This window comes from Oncorhynchus keta, chromosome 1, assembly GCF_023373465.1.
Source record: "Oncorhynchus keta strain PuntledgeMale-10-30-2019 chromosome 1, Oket_V2, whole genome shotgun sequence".
In the NCBI taxonomy this organism is placed as follows: Eukaryota; Metazoa; Chordata; class Actinopteri; order Salmoniformes; family Salmonidae; genus Oncorhynchus; species Oncorhynchus keta.
The window spans coordinates 57,452,396-57,469,852 of record NC_068421.1 but is presented as its reverse complement, the minus strand read 5'-3'; the positions used below and the strand labels follow the sequence as shown (position 1 = coordinate 57,469,852).

The window sequence follows — 17,457 nt, the reverse complement described above, 5'->3', positions numbered from 1 at the left end:
CGTTTTGTTCCGCTTGCTTCCGTTTAAGAAACATTTTGCAACAGAATCGGCGGAATGAATACACCCCTGATCCCCTCACACACAGTTCACATTCATAGCAGCCACTTACAGCATCATCACTTTGCTTGTTGTATAATTCCTTCTCACATCTATGTGCTCTCCTCCTCTCACCTTTTCGCTTCCCTTGTGAACTTCAGTGCACAACACAACAGCTGTCTGTCACCAGGCGCAAAAATCTCTCCAAGCCAAATCTTCATACCATAACCGCAAACCGCTACACAGTCTACATCATTGTCACCATATTAACTTTATAGTCAACAAACTAGAACTAACATGTTAGTAAACCCAAAATTAAATCCATGTGTCCAATCACGCAGTACAGTGTAAAGTATGCAGTTTAGCAGTTACACCAGTGGGCCCGGGTTCCAATAAATGAATAAAACCGAAAGCTTATCTTGACTTGGAAGAGTTTCTTTGTTGGATAGCCTTAGCCAGCTAGCTAAAATAAATAACATTCCTCTCTGAGTCAGCTTGTTGAGTAGGCTAAATCAGCTGCATTAGCTAAGTAAGTGAAAGGTAAACTGAGAAGAAACAAAATACAACAAAATATAGCTAGCTCTCTCTCTCTCCTCTTCAATTTTAAAACTGTTCAATTATTGTCTCTCTCTCATTGAGTCAACTACTCACCACATTTTATACACTGCAGTGCTAGCTTGCTGTTGCATATGCTTTCAGTACTATATTAATTATCTGATCCTTTGATTGGATGGACAACATGTCAGTTCATACTTCAAGAGCTCTGATAGGTTGGAGGACGTCCTCCAGAAGTCGTCGTAATTACTGTGTAAATCTATAGAAGGGGGTGAGAACCATGAGCCTCCTAGGTTTTGCGTTGAAGTCAATGTACCCAGAGGAGGATGGAAAATTGCTGTCATCCGGCTACACAATGGTGCTACCCTTAGGGGTAGGCTTCTGTCAACCTTCATTGCAAAACATTGTGTTTTAATCAGTTATTTGGTGACCTGTGAATATATTTAGTATTGTTTTATTTATTTTTCTGAAATTCTGGTCCTACCCTTCCTCCTCTGAGGAGCCTCCACATTGTGAACTAAACCAACCAGAGGTTCCTTTATTTAGCTGGTGTCCTTCACATAACCCCAGTTGACCTCTGGGATGAGGGACACCACCCTGGGGAGCCTACTGGTATTTCCCCTGATCTGCACCACACATAATGGGAACTGTGGTCAGTGCCCTCCATCTAGTCCTCTTTCGACATGCCTCAAAGCAGTCAGGATCTGCCCCCTTTAATACTGACAAAGTACCTTTAACCCTCTCTGTTCTCTGGCAGAAGCACCAATGTGTAGATATAATGCGGTGACTGAATTGCATGAATAGTATCTTACATAATGGAAACCAGTTATCCTTACCCTTGTCAGAGAGAGGATTTGGGGTTTTCGAGATTGTTGTGTGTGTATGTGTGTGTGTCTCATCCTGAGTCTGACCATCCCAATGGAGGACCATACTATAGTTACTGACTCCTTCAGCATGTGTAGTGGAGTGCTCTCTGAATCCTGCAGATGAGGCTCATGGTGGTGGTAAACAGATTACCCCTCACGGCCATCCCCACACCTCCAGGCGGTGACTCCCTTCAGCCAGGCTGGGTAAATCGCAGCCCACGTGATGGAGATAAACTGGGAGGCATTAGCAGCGCTAATCCACGCCTGATCTTAGGAGCCATGCTGCTCTCTATAGTCCTCCCTGGCTGCTGCCCTGCCGTTTGGCCTTGAAGACATCTGACCGTACAATAACGTAGACCATTAGGAATTCAGCCCAAGCCTTCTCCTCTGCTTGGGAAGAGAAAATGTAGGTACTGTATCGCTTTTCTTTGCTCCTGCTGTGATGTTCTCGGTGTAGTGGGTCGAGTTTGAGTCTTTTTGGCTTGCGTTTTGGTGCCTTTCTCAGGACGGTTGGTTACGGAGGTACCTTTGAGCTAAGTGATTGTGCTTCTGTAGAGGCTTGCAGCCATCGACATTGCTGTAAAACCTGAACATTGTGTGTCAAGTAATGGACTGTACCTGAGGGCCCTTTATATAGCACATGCCTTCACCTCCTCCAAACACTTAACCCTTAAATGACCAAAGCTTGTGGACCTCACTGTGGATGTACATTTGATTCTCTTGTAGCACTTGGAATGTTCCTACTTTTTATACATTTCCTTATAATACTGCAATTGATCCATGGCATAGAGTCTAGTAGTAAACCCAAACAGTGTTGACATTCACAGTGATCCAACTCAACAGAATTAATCCTGATTTGTAAAGTGCTAAACAGCAGATTGTGTTTTTATCTCTACCAAGAGCATGGCACGTGCTCATCAATGTCCTAGAATTTAAAATATACGGTCATCTTTCTGAATATAAATTCTGAATCGTTTTTTGTTGTTGCTGTGAGAGATCATTGTAGAGTTGAGTTGATGATGTAAGGTTGCATGTATGGACAACTCCCATTCGTGATTTACTTCCCTCTTGCACTTGTTTATTGGTTACTGAAAGACCCCACTTTATCACGTCTCCATGTATTTTTACTCAAGTGATTACAGAACGTAAACACAAAACAAGACAGACAGATGGGCTGAATTCGTCTCTCTATTGTTGTTGAGGCCTGAGAACGCCTACAGAGGAAGAGTGGCCTTGGAACTACATTGTGGATCTTTACCAAAAGTGAAGGACCTACTTGACAATAGGAATAAGAAGAATTTGGTTTATTTGAGTTTGTTTAGAGTTATTCTATAAATACGCATAAAGTGAATTGATTTCATTTCCTTTGAGTTTGGAATAGATATGTATAAAACCTGACATTTCAATTTACAGCTTCTTTCCCAGAATGTCCTGTGTGAATTGAATTGTCTTCTTATGAAGGGAGAGGGTGTGCTGTTCTCGGATAAGTGGTCTATGAATTATGATCCTAGTTGTTTTCCAAAAGATATACAAATGCGCATCATGAGAAAATAATGCATTTTCTTTTAGGCTTGTTGATGAAAAAATGCATGGTAAGAGACTGAAGATAAACAAAAATCCATGCACACATACTGTATAAACCCCCCCCCCACACACACACACACACACACACAGCTGAAGTTTATGCACAATTTGCAGATATAAGAAGTTATTTACATGACAAAGACATCCAACCTTTAAAAAGTCATCTTTCACAGAGGCTGGCACACTCCACTGTAATGAATGCAAAAGTCATCTTTCACAGAGGCTGGCACACTCCGCTGTAATGAATGCAAAAGTCTGAGAATATTACCTGAGGAAATTCTCTACTCTGGCTAATCTCCATTGAAGAGCGAATGAAGGATTAAAACATAGTCCTGTGGAGTCAGGAGATAGAGACAGAACAGAGAAGACACAAAAGAAGCCCCATGCTGGATCTGATAGAGCATTGGAGGTCAAGAAAGACATTAGAGAAAGAAAAAAAATAGACTCTGAGGGCCAAGATGACATCACACTTTGCCAAGCACAATGGGGAGTCAGTTTGCTACAGCAGGAAAATAATATTTTTTATTTTATCAGGTAATTTACATAAATGACCTGGGGAATAGTTACAGTGGAGATGAATGAGCCAATTAGAAGCTGGGGATGATTAGGTGGAAATTATGCTATGAGGGACAGATGGGGAATTTAGCCAGGACACCGGGGTTAACACCCCTTCTCTTACAATAAGTGCCATGGGATCTTTAGTGTCCATAGAGAGTCAGGAACCCCATTTAATGTCCCATCCAAACGACAGCACCCTACACAGGACAATGTCCCCAATCCCTGCCCTGGGGCATTGGGGTATTTGTTTTAGACCGGAGGAAAGTGCACCTCCTACAGACTTCTTCCAATACCACTTCCAGCAGCATCTGGTCTCCCATCCAGAGACCAACCAGGAACAACCCTGCTTAGCTTCAGATGCAAGCCAGCAGTGGTATGCAGCAACAGGAAATGTGAATTATTATATGGATTATAATTAACAGGCAATTTTTTGGGGGGTTGATACATTTTTAAGGGAAAATCAAGTCTGAAATTGTGGAAATTACCAACTTCAGAAGCCTTTTTAAACATCAAATACACTACAAGTTTTACATTTCCTGCATTGCAGGTAAGTTCTCCTGCAAAAGGGTGATCAAATTAAGATCATACATCTGTACACCACTTAAACTGCACAAAAGCTGATATGATTTAGTGTCTGGATCACTGGTGTTTATTCGTGGATGCCAAGAGAAGCCAGGTTACCCCCCAAAAATTACCAAGAAAAGAGAATAAATGATTTAGTCTCTCTGTGTTTCATTCTCCTTCAATTCGCAAGAGGTTGAATGTATCTCACCGGAGATAGCATCCAAGCGAGGGAACGAGCACCCCCCTGTCTCTGTATGTGTAGGCAATCGATATGATGCTGTCTGGTCAAAAAGCTTATGATATTGTTGCCGCCGGTAGCATTGAATGCAAGGGAAGCCAGTAAGCATTTGGCCTCCCTTGATAAAAAAAAAAGTATAACATAATAGCCTATCAGCGTTGCGCTACAATGGGTGAGCTCAACTGTGAAAGGTACTGGTGAAGAAAAAAAGTTTGTCATTGGCTTCCCTCCAATCGCATCCCATGAAGTGCAATACGTCATTGACAGAAACAACTTGATTGTTGCATCTCGTTGTTTTCTGGTGGATAGCTAGCTAGCTAAAATTGTCTCTTTTCTAAATTAGCTATGGATGGAGATAGGGATTTGGACTTGTAGTTTTACTTAATTTTCCGTACTGGCCAATGCTTACAAGGGCGATTCTGGATCCAACCATAAATTCAGACATTGTGCCCCTGGCCTGCGAGGATGGAAGTTCAATATGTAGCTAGTTGTAGAAGGCTAATGTTGAAGAAGGCTAGCTAACATTGCACATGAAAGGAAGTCAGACTAGCAGGCAAGTATTTTAGCCAGGTAGTCTAGGACAACAAAACATAAAAGTGTGTACTGTATGACAGAGTCATAGACCGGTTAGTCAACATGAAAGAGAGGAGGATGGCATTGGTGTTTCTTTACAAGTAGGGTAAGTCAACATGTTCTTTCTACTTACACACACACACACACACACACACACACACACACACACACACACACACACACACACACACACACACACACACACACACACACACACACACACACACACACACACACACACACACACACACACACACACACACACAGAGAGAAATCAGAACCGTGGACAGCCACATCATATTTAGCTTACATTGATTGGACTTAATTGTTGTTTTGTATAGTAGTCCGAAAATGTTGGAAGCATGAACTTCCTTGACCATGCTGTTTGTTACATGCAAAATACTCTGTGGACTTCAGAGAGATGTTGTCCTCCGGTTTTGTGATGAAACAAAGGTGTGGTTGAATTTATTCTGCCACTGGGTCTTCTTATTGTTTTAGCCTTAGGCCTATATATGACGGTGGCAAGGCAGAAGAACTAGCAGGTTATAGAGAAAGCAACACAATTATCACATAGGTGGTAAAATTGATTTTTTTCCTGGCTTGGCTTTCCCACTGATTTTACCCACGCACCACTACTGGTCTGGATTACGACCCTTTCTCCCATTGAGGCCTGTAAGTCGACCACAATATGGAGGTAATGCTTCTGTTGTACAGAGATCCCAGAGGAAACATTTAGCTTTACCACACCTTTTACTGTGTCTCAGTGCTGTACAGAGACACACAAGCAAATGAGCAACTCGAAAAGGAATCTGTAGCTACAATTTCATGTAATAAGAAATGAATGCCACGCAATTAATTTGGTGTTAAACCTCAAAGCATGTTTCTGCTGGAAATTGACGTCTTCCACTCAAATGGGTTTTATTCAGGGAGGTAATACAGAGTCGTTAAGACCATTTGTATTTTGAATTAGCATAGTAAGGGCCTACAATATAGTAGTGTGGTATGGATGAAAATGAATAGGAACCGTTCGTGTTGTTTGAATGCCTTTCACTGAGTACCAAACTGGCAATACAGTGCCGTACATATAGTGAGTCATCCTTTATCGCGTGCTTTGCAAAGGCGACTGCAGACTAGATTCTGTTTGCTCCTAGCAGAACTCAGTTAGGTGTAAGCAAATGACTGTGCTCGCATACATTTTCTGGTGTGCGCACGAACCAAAACGAAAGATTAACGCACAGAATGTCATCACAATATATGCACGAAACGGCGCCACAGGTTTCAACTGGATAGTTTGCGACGGCCTTTAATCCTGAGGAGACAATGGGGCACAGTTATGGGACTGGTAGTACATGACTCCAACAAAAATACTCCACAACAGGAGGCTTCTGTTGACAAGGCAGTAAACCATAAGTGACGTTTCAAAGACATTCGCTGGTCCCAGTGGGTAGTGTCTCTGACTAAAAGGCAAATAACCAGTGCGTATTGACAGGAGGCCTGCATTCTTTTCATTTCTCCAAGCACGTTTTCACTCCTAGCGTGCCACACTACAGAGAAGACCAGAAAGACAGACCCTGACGAAGCCCCTACAGAGGCCAAAGCACTCACCCCCAGTCTTGCAAAACACTTTGACAGAGCTGGTCTGGATATGTCCTCAGCCACTGTCAGTTCACCATTTCCTCATCTGGAGAAATGTTTTGCACCCCGCCATGTCTCACATGTATTTGCATGGAAGAACATTTACACACACAGGCGCTCGAGCCCACAAACAACCACACACACACACACACCTTGTAGGGACACACAATTCAGTCCCATTCAAAATCCTATTTTCCCTAACCCCTACCCTAACCCTAACCTTAACCCAAGAACCTAAACCTAACCCTAGCTCCTAACCTTAACCCTAAAATTAACTCTAGCTCCTAAACCTAAACCTAATTCTAACCCTACCACTAATTCTAACCTTAACCCCCCTAGAAATATAATTTGACCTTGTGGGGACAAGGGGCTTTGAAGTCTGGAACCTTACTGGAAGAGGATTTTAACCTATTTAGGAACCAGGGCTTATCACTCCTTTTGTCTACACTGACAATTAGTGTAACGATTCCAGTTATGAAAATGACTGCTAAGATTGACATGTGATGGTATTGATTAGCAGTAAGCTTCTAGAACATTAGCCATAATATTGTTTTGCACAACCACAGAAAGAACTCCAAAACCCTCCTGCTGTGAACAGTAGGGTCGAAGGGTTTGCAAATGCTTTCTGTAGTTGTGCAAAAAAATATTATGGCGAATGTTCTAAAGCCGAAGGGGTTATAATTCAACGCAGACCAATCACAGTATGGAAGCATGCAACACAACACCAAACACTTAAAAGAGCTTTCAGGATAGTTACCGCAGAACATCATTTATGGTTGTGAGACAAGAATTGCTTACACACAGAGGCATCGTTGAGAGATACCACAACAATGGGAGCCTAAATCAAACTGTGAAGTCAATAAAACACTCTTGAGAGTTGAATAATGAAAACAAAATCTCTTGCTACATAGTTCAGTTTAAACCATTTCTACGCAGCCAAGCCCTCAAGCAAAGCCAACTAGAAGATTGTGGAAATTCATTATCGCTCAGATCTTTCAAGGAACAATTGCACAATTTTCTTCTTTGGCCGGGGTTTCAAGGTTACATATTTACGTGTTTCTTGTGACGGCGAGAAGTATCTTCTGAAAACTAATGCAAGGCTGGCTTACATGACAACGACTGTACATTCAAACACAGACATACCCGACATGTCTCTGTCCTGCGAAATGGAGACGACAACCGGAACAAGATAAATCTTGCTGTGGAATGAGAGATTTCTGGAGGCTACTATGGTAATAGACTTTTCATCTGGGACTTGACATGATGCCAAAGGAGTATCCCATCCCATGCTCACAATATAGTATCCCATCCCATGCTCACAATATAGTATCCCATCCCATGCTCACAATATAGTATCCCATCCCATGCTCACAATATAGTATCCCATCCCATGCTCACAATATAGTATCCCATCCCATGCTCACAATATAGTATCCCATCCCATGCTCACAATATAGTATCCGATCCCATGCTCACAATATAGTATCCCATCCCATGCTCACAATATAGTATCCCATCCCATGCTCACAATATAGTATCCCATCCCATGCTCACAATATAGTATCCCATCCATGCTCACAATATAGTATCCGATCCATGCTCACAATATAGTATCCGATCCATGCTCACAATATAGTATCCCATCCATGCTCACAATATAGTATCCCATCCATGCTCACAATATAGTATCCGATCCATGCTCACAATATAGTATCCCATCCATGCTCACAATATAGTATCCCATCCATGCTCACAATATAGTATCCCATCCATGCTCACAATATAGTATCCCATCCATGCTCACAATATAGTATCCCATCCATGCTCACAGTATAGTATCCGATCCATGCTCACAAAATAGTATCCCATCCATGCTCACAAAATAGCATCCCATCCATGCTCACAATATAGTATCCCATCCATGCTCACAATATAGTATCCCATCCATGCTCACAATATAGTATCCCATCCATGCTCACAATATAGTATCCCATCCATGCTCACAATAGACTCACAATAGTATCCCATTGGTCAGCTTGTGTAACCTCCCTCACAGAGCTGTATGCTGACTGCAATTCCCTGTTCACTTTTGATTAACTGAAAGGTACAAACAAAAAATAAAGGTGATCGGGGACCTCTTGCATGGGTTGCCGGGATTGAAATACCTATTTTTATCTGGGCTAAACCACACATAACAATCCACCCCTGTAAAAGAGCCACTGCAGAATGGCCTCGGCAGAGGGACAAAACATTTTGTTGAAGGCAAAAATACTTCAGATGACATCTTGAGAATAAGATCTGTTGAAATGAAGACCGTTCCACTGTTTATGGTAGTGGGACTGTGAAACATACTGTAATATGTCATCAATTGCATGAAGTTCAACACCGAACATCATTTTATGATGTCCGGTGTTGCATTGAAAACATTCCTCTTAACTTCTTTCCTTGTGGTTCCTTGTCTTTCAGAGTGTCAATGCTCCTACTTATTCTAAGATGAAGTTATGGAAGTGCGCCGCCATCGCCTTGACTCTCTGTGGAGCAGCACTGTCCCTCTTCCTCACTCGAATCATGGTTCCCACGCCGCCGCATCACATCCCCTCCTGGTTACACACGTCTTCGTCTCGGACGTCCTTGTCCTCCAACTCCTCCCTGATCGGCGGCCGTCATCGCAAAGCGCGGTCGGTGGAAGGCGTTGGCAACATTTTGACAGAATGTAAGCAAAATCGTTATTTTCAGTCACCAACTACTTTGGTCCAGATGTTCTGATTGGTTTGGATATTCTCATTGACCCTTGCTAAAGCTCTGATGTCATTGGTCTGTGAATAAAATGTTGGGGTGGAGACCAGTCAAGAGAATGTATGCTTTGTCACCCATGTGTTGGTGTCAACAGTAAATTGGATAATTCTCAGCCAATCTGAGGGTCACCATTAGTGTCCCTTTACAGACAAAGCCACGGTACATCTACTGACAGAGCATGACAGCATAGCTGCCAACCGCAGCTTACAGACAGACAGACAGGGTAATCAAATCAAATGTGATGTCCAGAGAGCAGATAACTCCATTAAGGTCTGGAGCGTCATCTCAAAATCCCAGAAGCATTTGCACTTTGAGGGTGATAAAACACCTGTAACGTCCTGATATGGTTTTAGAGGGGATGCAGCATTCATGAGAAAATGTGACATAAAAGATTCAGCGATGTAAAATGTCAGTGATGGTCCCGGGGTATGTCCGTTGGGATGGGGATAACAAGAGTTTCAGATAGTCCCACTAAGTGAGTTAGTGGAGGCTAGAGAGCTAACATCCCTGGCCATGTGGTTGAAGAGCCTGGTGTAAAGACAAAATGTACACACTGTCCCTTTGGCATTGGGCTGTACATTACTGTGGCTTCTCGTTATCCCCCATCCGCTGACGTCAAACTATTTTCAAACTAATAGAATGTTGGCTGCGAAACTGAGCGTGACTGATTTGGAATTTCTCTAAAAGTCCTTTTTACCAGACCGAAACTTTCTATCCAGTGTCCTTTTTCTGGCCTGGACTCAGAGTGTGACTCTCAGACCATTATTCAGATTATCCAGTAGAGATTTTCAAGGCCAGGTCAAGCGTACAATCAGCTAGCCTAATCACCTAATCTGTGATGCTACTGCCAGGGCATGGGGAGATCTTCACACGAAACAAATGACCGAATTTCCAACCCTTTACTTTGGGAAGGCCTTTTTCAATTTCATTTGTGAATGCAGAGAACGGCGAAGTGTTATTGCTTCAAGAGCACCATTGATTACAGAGTGTCAGTCAGTGAGCCACGCTAATACAGGGCTATTACTGTCCATGTCTTTCAAGTGTCTGAGTTTATAGGGTTTAGGATTTAACATGCCCCCTGGCGCTGCAAAAGACCCTGAGCCTTTTAAGTAAATGTTGTGTCCTGGAGAGGATAGAATGAACAGTTAATTACAGCTCTATCTAACTGGAGAACAGTACGGTGACCCTAAGGGGCAAAGTAGAACAGAATCGTCAGACAGAAAAGCATTGTTTTCCATGATATCCTAACCTCTTGTGAAGGAAATAACTGAAAGTATCTTTAAAGGGGTAATCTGTGATTACTAAACACATTTTTGGACTTTTAAATTAATGGTATATATGCCCATCGATTCTTAAAGAATATAACTTGGAAATGCCTCATGACCTTAGTTCAACTAGCCAGCAGCATACCACCCTGCATCCCACTACTGGCGTGCTTCTGAAGCTAAGCAGTGTCACTTCTGGATGGGAGATCAGACGGTGCTGGAAGTGATGTTGAAGGGCCGGTAGGAGGCACCCTTTCTTCAGGTCTAAAATAAAATGTCCTAGGGCAGTGATTGGGGACATTGCCATGTGTAGGGTGCTGTCTTTGAGATGGGATGTTAAACAGGTGTCCTGACTCTCTGTGGTTTCTGAAGATCTTGTGGCACTTATTGTAAGAGTAGGGGTGTTAACTCTGGGGTCCTGGCTAAATACCCAATCTGTGTCTCATACCATCATGGCCACCTAATCGTCCCCAGCTTCCAATTGGCACATTAATCTCCCCTGTAACTATTCCGCAGGTTGTTGCTGTAAATGACAATGTGTTCTCAGTCAACTTACCTGGTTAAATAAAAACTGTTGAACCCCAAATATAAGCCTATTTTCCCCATTGTTCGTAAACAATGTCCTTGTAAAGAAATACTGTACATCTGCAAAACATCTTGATCTCATGGTCAGTCCTTGCATCCATATCTCTGTCTATGAATTAAAGAGTGGTTACATTTCTCCTGCCCCATCCCGCAGCTCTTTATCAAAACAGAGCCAGGTGAACGCTTTGTGATTGTTTGAACTGCAGATCGCCCCTTTTAATTGATATTCATATGTTTTGGTATTTGGTAATCCCTCTGGCATGAGGTTCTGGATCAGGTGTCCAAATGCGCTGGATACGTTTCAATGCGCAACGTACATCTCACTCCACTCCTACACATCTGGGGAACAAGTTTCATTGACTTCTAATGTGTTAAATGTGCTTATGTTTAACATGTGTAAACTTGGCAAATATAGTTCAACAAAGACTCAACCACCGGTGTACCAGCCAAATTGCCATGGTCTGAAAGGGGATATTGCATTTCTATGGACTCTGCAGAAAATATGACTTTCTCCGTCAAGTATATAGCTAGCAGCTGGACTGGAGCTCAATATTTGCACAACTGACAACGTTTTAACTTTGGGAAAGGCTCATGTCACTCCCAATGTATGTGTGCATGTACAGCATGAGAGATACCATGTCCGCTCTGGAAAGGTCCTTGGACTATCAGTTTTTGGAAGAAAAAAAATCACTTAGTTAGACACAGCTGTCATTGATGATAGATAAGAGACTGATTTTAGAGAACTTGTGGTTCACCAAGCCAACGATCTGTGCAAGTGGAAAGGATGAACATGTTTCAGTCGTTTGCAATTAATCTCTACAAGCTGAGGGAAGTCTAAAGCTAGCATTACACAGGTACTGTTACTGCCAAAATAAAGGAAACATGAGTAAATGAGGGATACAAAGTGCTGTATATTGAAAGCAGGTGCTTCCACACAGGTGTGGGTCCTGAGTTAATTAAGCCATTTAAACATCCCATCATGCTTAGGGTCATGTATAAAAATGCCCAGTTGCTCATTATTTTGGCTACCATGGATAAAATAAAATATCTCAGTGACTTTGAAAGAGGGGTCTCAAAGGAGCATAGGGGGTTTAAAGTGTGTGTGTGTGTGTGTGTGTGTGTGTGTGTGTGTGTGTGTGTGTGTGTGTGTGTGTGTGTGTGTGTGTGTGTGTGTGTGTGTGTGTGTGTGTGTGTGTGTGTGTGTGTGTGTGTGTGTGTGTGTGTGTGTGCCTCAGCCACCAGACCTCAACCCAATGGAACACTTATGGGAGATTCTGGAGCAGAGACTGAGACAGCGTTTTCCACCACCATCAACAAAACACCAAATTATGGAATATATTGTGTAAGAATGGTGACGCATCCCTCCAATAGAGTTCCAGTCACTTGTAGAATCTATGCCAGGGCACATTAAAGCTGTTCTGGTGCTTCCTGCGGCTCGTGTCCAACGCCCTATTAAGACACTATGTTGGTGTTTCCTTTATTTTGGAAGTTACTTGCATATTCCAGTACATGTCACAGGTACAGGTGATGCAGCTGTTTTCAAAGCCACATTACTAGGACTTGAAAACCTGTACCAACAACCGTATGGATCTTTTAATTCTCGATTTTCCAAACTGACAATGGTTGAAGCTGGGGTCTCACAGACATTCTCAGGCCATGCTGAATATTCAACAGATTGATTGGACGTTTCTAATGGTTGTATCTTCCTCTAGCCTAACACCATCTCTTCTTCTCTTCTCTGCAGTCATGCACATGTTCCAGAGCTTCACAGAGGGGGAGTTGAAGCAGATGATCGGGACTCTGGTGGAGAAGAAGGCACGGCAGGAGGCCAGGCAGGAGGCCAGGCAGAGCAAAAGGACTAAACGGGCAAAGAAAGCATCAAAGCCATGTTCCCTGCGGGAGGTGGAAGTGACTGTCAGTGAGCTGGGTCTGGGCTACCACAGTGATGAAACGCTGCTCTTCAGGTACTGCAGCGGGAACTGTAAAGCTAGCCGACGCAACTACGACGTCATACTGAAGAAATGGACGAGGAAAGGCATCTCGAAGAGGGAGAGGAGCCCGTGCTGCCGGCCCAAGGAGTACGATGACATTTCCTTCCTGGACAACAATAACAGATACAAGACGCTCCATAACTTTTCTGCTCTGGCCTGTGGCTGTGTATAACGCCTCTATAGCCATTTTGATTTCCCAGATACTGTGTCGAACATGGGAAACGCAACAACTACTGCTACAAAATCAAAAACAGGAGTACACAAGAATCGATCCCTACAGTACAATGCCAGGGAATACGGACATTTAAACTACTACTATTTAAGACGGTTAATTTTGTGTTTGTTTTTAAAAGACATCAGCAAACGTCTGTTTTGCTTTCCTTGCCTTTCATGGGATACTTCTCTGTCGGTTGTGAGGGTAATATATTATATGACCTATGTGTCATCATGGGGCAATAACAGTTACTGCAATGATTTGCTGCTTGATTGTGGACTATAGAGAAATGGATCCATTACCTACATGTATACAAAATACCAGCTGAGGTATAACTAGTGCATGCTCTATTGCCAGTCTGGTCTGATACCACACTTGTACATTTTTTTTCAGAAACGAGTTTGTAGGAGTGTGTTCATGGAAAATACTAGAATAAGCTAGCGAATGCAATATGAAGCTTCCACAGTAGGCTTCCCCACAACGTCTTGATCTGCACCATTAATAAGGCACGAGATATCACTAAGGCAAGTCCAATGGAGCAGCAACAACAGTACAGGAGACTAGGAAAGACGAGAGGGCCTGGAGAAACATGGCTTCGCACAATATATTGTGTGTCATTCCTCCATATCACCGGTAATGAACTAAATAATGAAATCTCCAGCCTTTATCAGTAACCATGAAAATCTACCTCATTTATGTCGAACAATAATGGAAAACACCCAGTATAAAAGAACCATTAAATGTTCTCCTACTGCTTCCTCTGTATTCATCGCTAGAAACCGACTGAAATAAGATATTTTAGTAGTAAATACACTAATGACTTGTATTGGCATAAGAAGTTGCAGGGTAGAAAAACAACCACAGCCATATGCTTGTTGCATGCATTCTAAATGGAGCCTGTATGGGTGATTTAATCTTAATAACAGCAGCTTGTAAATCAAATGGAATGGCTATGGCTGTATAAGCCCTTTCCCGGAAAACAGAAATTCAACAGAAAAACAACATGCTATCAGAAATCCCTATCCTTCTGCAGCAAGATCACTATAAACTCATCAAATACAACCTAGATGGTAGAGTAATGCAGTCTTGTTTGATCATCTCGGCAGAGTGGTGCATTAACTGGGTGACTGCTGCATCGTAAACGTGACTGCGAGAGGGATTGTGCTTCAGTCTTACCCTGAATTAGCCTCCACAAATCCATACCATTTGTCCAAATCCCATAATAGACTACCCTAATCCACTTACCTCCTTTTTAACTGACTTGGCCAAAAGCACTGAGCACAAAATAGAGAAATGCAAGCCACTCTGCAGCGCTAACAGCTATTTTTAGTCACTACACGATTAGGGAACACTGGAGACATTTTGAATTAACCACACATGTGATGTTACCATAACAGGTTTGATAGCCTAATACGTGTTTCGTTAAACAGTCATTTTGAAAACAAAATAGAAATCATTCTCTTAGATTAATTGTGGCCAAATATACTTAGAATAACCGTATCGTAAAACACCTTGAACAGGTTCAAGAGCAAGACAAAAAAACTAAAATGACATGAGTTCAGAAACAATCTTTCATACTCGAAAACTGTAAACAAATCATTTTAGACTGAGAGCTGCATCGAAATGGTAACTTCATCCCAATGAGATATTTCACCTGAGCATCTATAGTATAGTGAGAGGTAGAGTAAGGTTTAAGTCTGAAACCAGTGGAGATACCTCTTAAGTTAAAACCAATCATATAGTTAGAGCAGAAAGTTAATTAAAGGCCCATGCTGGCGTTAAGCTAAGAAAACAGGCCTCTCCAGCCCAGGACCATAATACCCTCAAGTCTAAATGTGCTTAAAAACCAAAGTATTCCTCCCTTTCTAAATAATCAGTACACAGACACTTGCTGTCCAGACTAGCTGTAGACTGCCCCTTGCATGTAGAGAAATTAGTATATCTCTGGCATGTTACAATGGTCCACATTGTTGAGGACGTCTCAATCAAATAATTAAAGGGATAGTTCACCCAAATTACAAAAGGACACGCTGGTTTCCTTATCCTGTAAGCAGTGTGTGGATAAGGTACATATGACAGCACGGCAATCCATCCTTTGTTTCCTAATGTTTCCTAATGCAAATGGCACAAATCCCATTCAAGTCATGGGACAAATATTAGCATTTTCCGGGTATCATGTTCAAATCATCTAAGTGGCTTTGTTGAGCTTCACAGTCAATTTCAGATACTTTCGAATTATTTGGACATAATGCGCAAAAACGGCTTACATCGGTCCCATGACTTGAATGGGATTTGTGCCACAAATGCTAAAATGTTAGCATTTGGAAACAGGGCCAGGGAAACTAAACCAAAGCATGGATTGCTGTCATACCTTGTCCATAGACTGCTTACAGGTTAAGGAAACCAATGTTTAATTTTGTAATTTGGGTGAACTATCCCTTTAAGTCTTTTTTGAAGGACAAAAATGATAGGTAATTTATTTTTGCCTTTTCAAATGGATGACAATTTAAGAGAAAAGAGCAGCTAGAAAAACAAATTGCTGTCTTAATGTTGATGATATATACTATATGTATTTGTCGTTATATATTTTCATAACCCTTATATTTGCCATCACGAATTACTAAGTCTATTCAGCACTATAATACAGTATATCTATGGGTTGAAATTCCCTCAGGTTTCCTTAGTTTCCTCTCGTTTCCTCCCTTGAACTCCCTCTCAAAATGGGAGGGAAACGTTTGGGAAATGACAAACAACACCCTTCAGCTCTGGCATTGTTGGACTACGTTGACCAACTGCAGTAAAGTTGATGCAATGCATCTGTATTATAGATCATGTATATTTATTGGAGAGTAAGTTATGGTTTATTTATTTAGATAGCATCATCGAAAAAGAGGAATATGTTTATTTATTGAACTATTGGTGCCAAAGTGGACTTTACATGTATGATATTCTACATATTATGACCGTTGAATAAACTTAATCGGGTTCAAAATATAACGTTGTATGTTGTTCTTTTACAAAGTCTCACTGAACGATCTGAGTGTATCTATTATTGGGTCAGTTACAACAAATCATGGTTCTAAATCCTGCACAATGGTACACATATGCCAGAAGAAGCTGCTTTTGAGATTCTCCATTGGCAATGTGGTGTAGGATATTGCGTAACTGTTGCTAATGAATGAGCATCGTGACTCACTGAATCTACTTGTCTGCATTTCAAGTAAAAATATACTAAATGATATTTGTAGTAAAGGAAAGCTACAGCCCATGCATCAGACTATGCGGTAGGCAGGTTGGTGGTTTGGAGGCCTCTCCCCTCTCATATGTATTTTTTTTAATGGGTTTTACGGTAAAGACATGCAATTTAACTTGTAAAAGTGTATTACCTTCTAATGTGCCATGAACCCAACCAGTCATGATGTTTTCATCTGATTGTCAAACAAATCACTTAAAAAGTAGGTGACCATTTTCATACAAAATAATCCCAGCATCCGAACAGTGAACTGTGCACCCGCCAACTTTCCTTCAATTCACAAGTAGCTGAAACTATCTCACTGGAGAAAGCATCTGAGCGAGCGAAACAGCACCCTTCTGTCTTACTATATGTGGCCCATGTATCTGGTGGTGTCTGGCCAAAAAAAGAGTATGATATGGCATACTCTTTTTGGCCAGTCAGCATCACATACAGTACGTGGGCTACACTTCCAGGGCCTTCCATAAGTATTCACACCCCTCGACCTTTTCCACATTTTATTGTGTCACAGTCTGAATTTACAATTCATTAAATGTTGTTTTTTTGGCCACTGGCCTATAATATCAAAGTGGAATTGTGTATTTTTAAATATTTTTTAGAAATAAATCCTGGGACAAAAGATACACGTGACTCCTGGGTAGTGCAGCGTTTACCTGGAGGTTTATCACGCAATCCCCCTGTCGATGGGGTGGTAATAGGGTCGCCTTCTTCTTACTGAAGGCGATAGCCAAATCGGCATACTCG

At 41.9% G+C, this 17,457-nt stretch overlaps 1 protein-coding gene across 2 annotated transcripts in view; it reads left to right on the top strand.

The window, feature by feature from the left end:
- LOC118388977 (neurturin-like) overlaps positions 1 to 16,440 on the top strand; it is a 62,574-nt gene extending 46,134 nt beyond the window's left edge. For both annotated transcript variants that reach the window (XM_052529076.1, XM_035778629.2), the window contains exons 2-3: positions 9,076 to 9,322; positions 13,000 to 16,440. In XM_052529076.1, coding sequence (XP_052385036.1) covers positions 9,076 to 9,322; positions 13,000 to 13,418 — 666 coding nt within the window. In that variant the 3' untranslated portion in view covers positions 13,419 to 16,440. The remainder of the gene's footprint in view (positions 1 to 9,075; positions 9,323 to 12,999) is intronic.
- Positions 16,441 to 17,457: the final 1,017 nt, after the last annotated feature.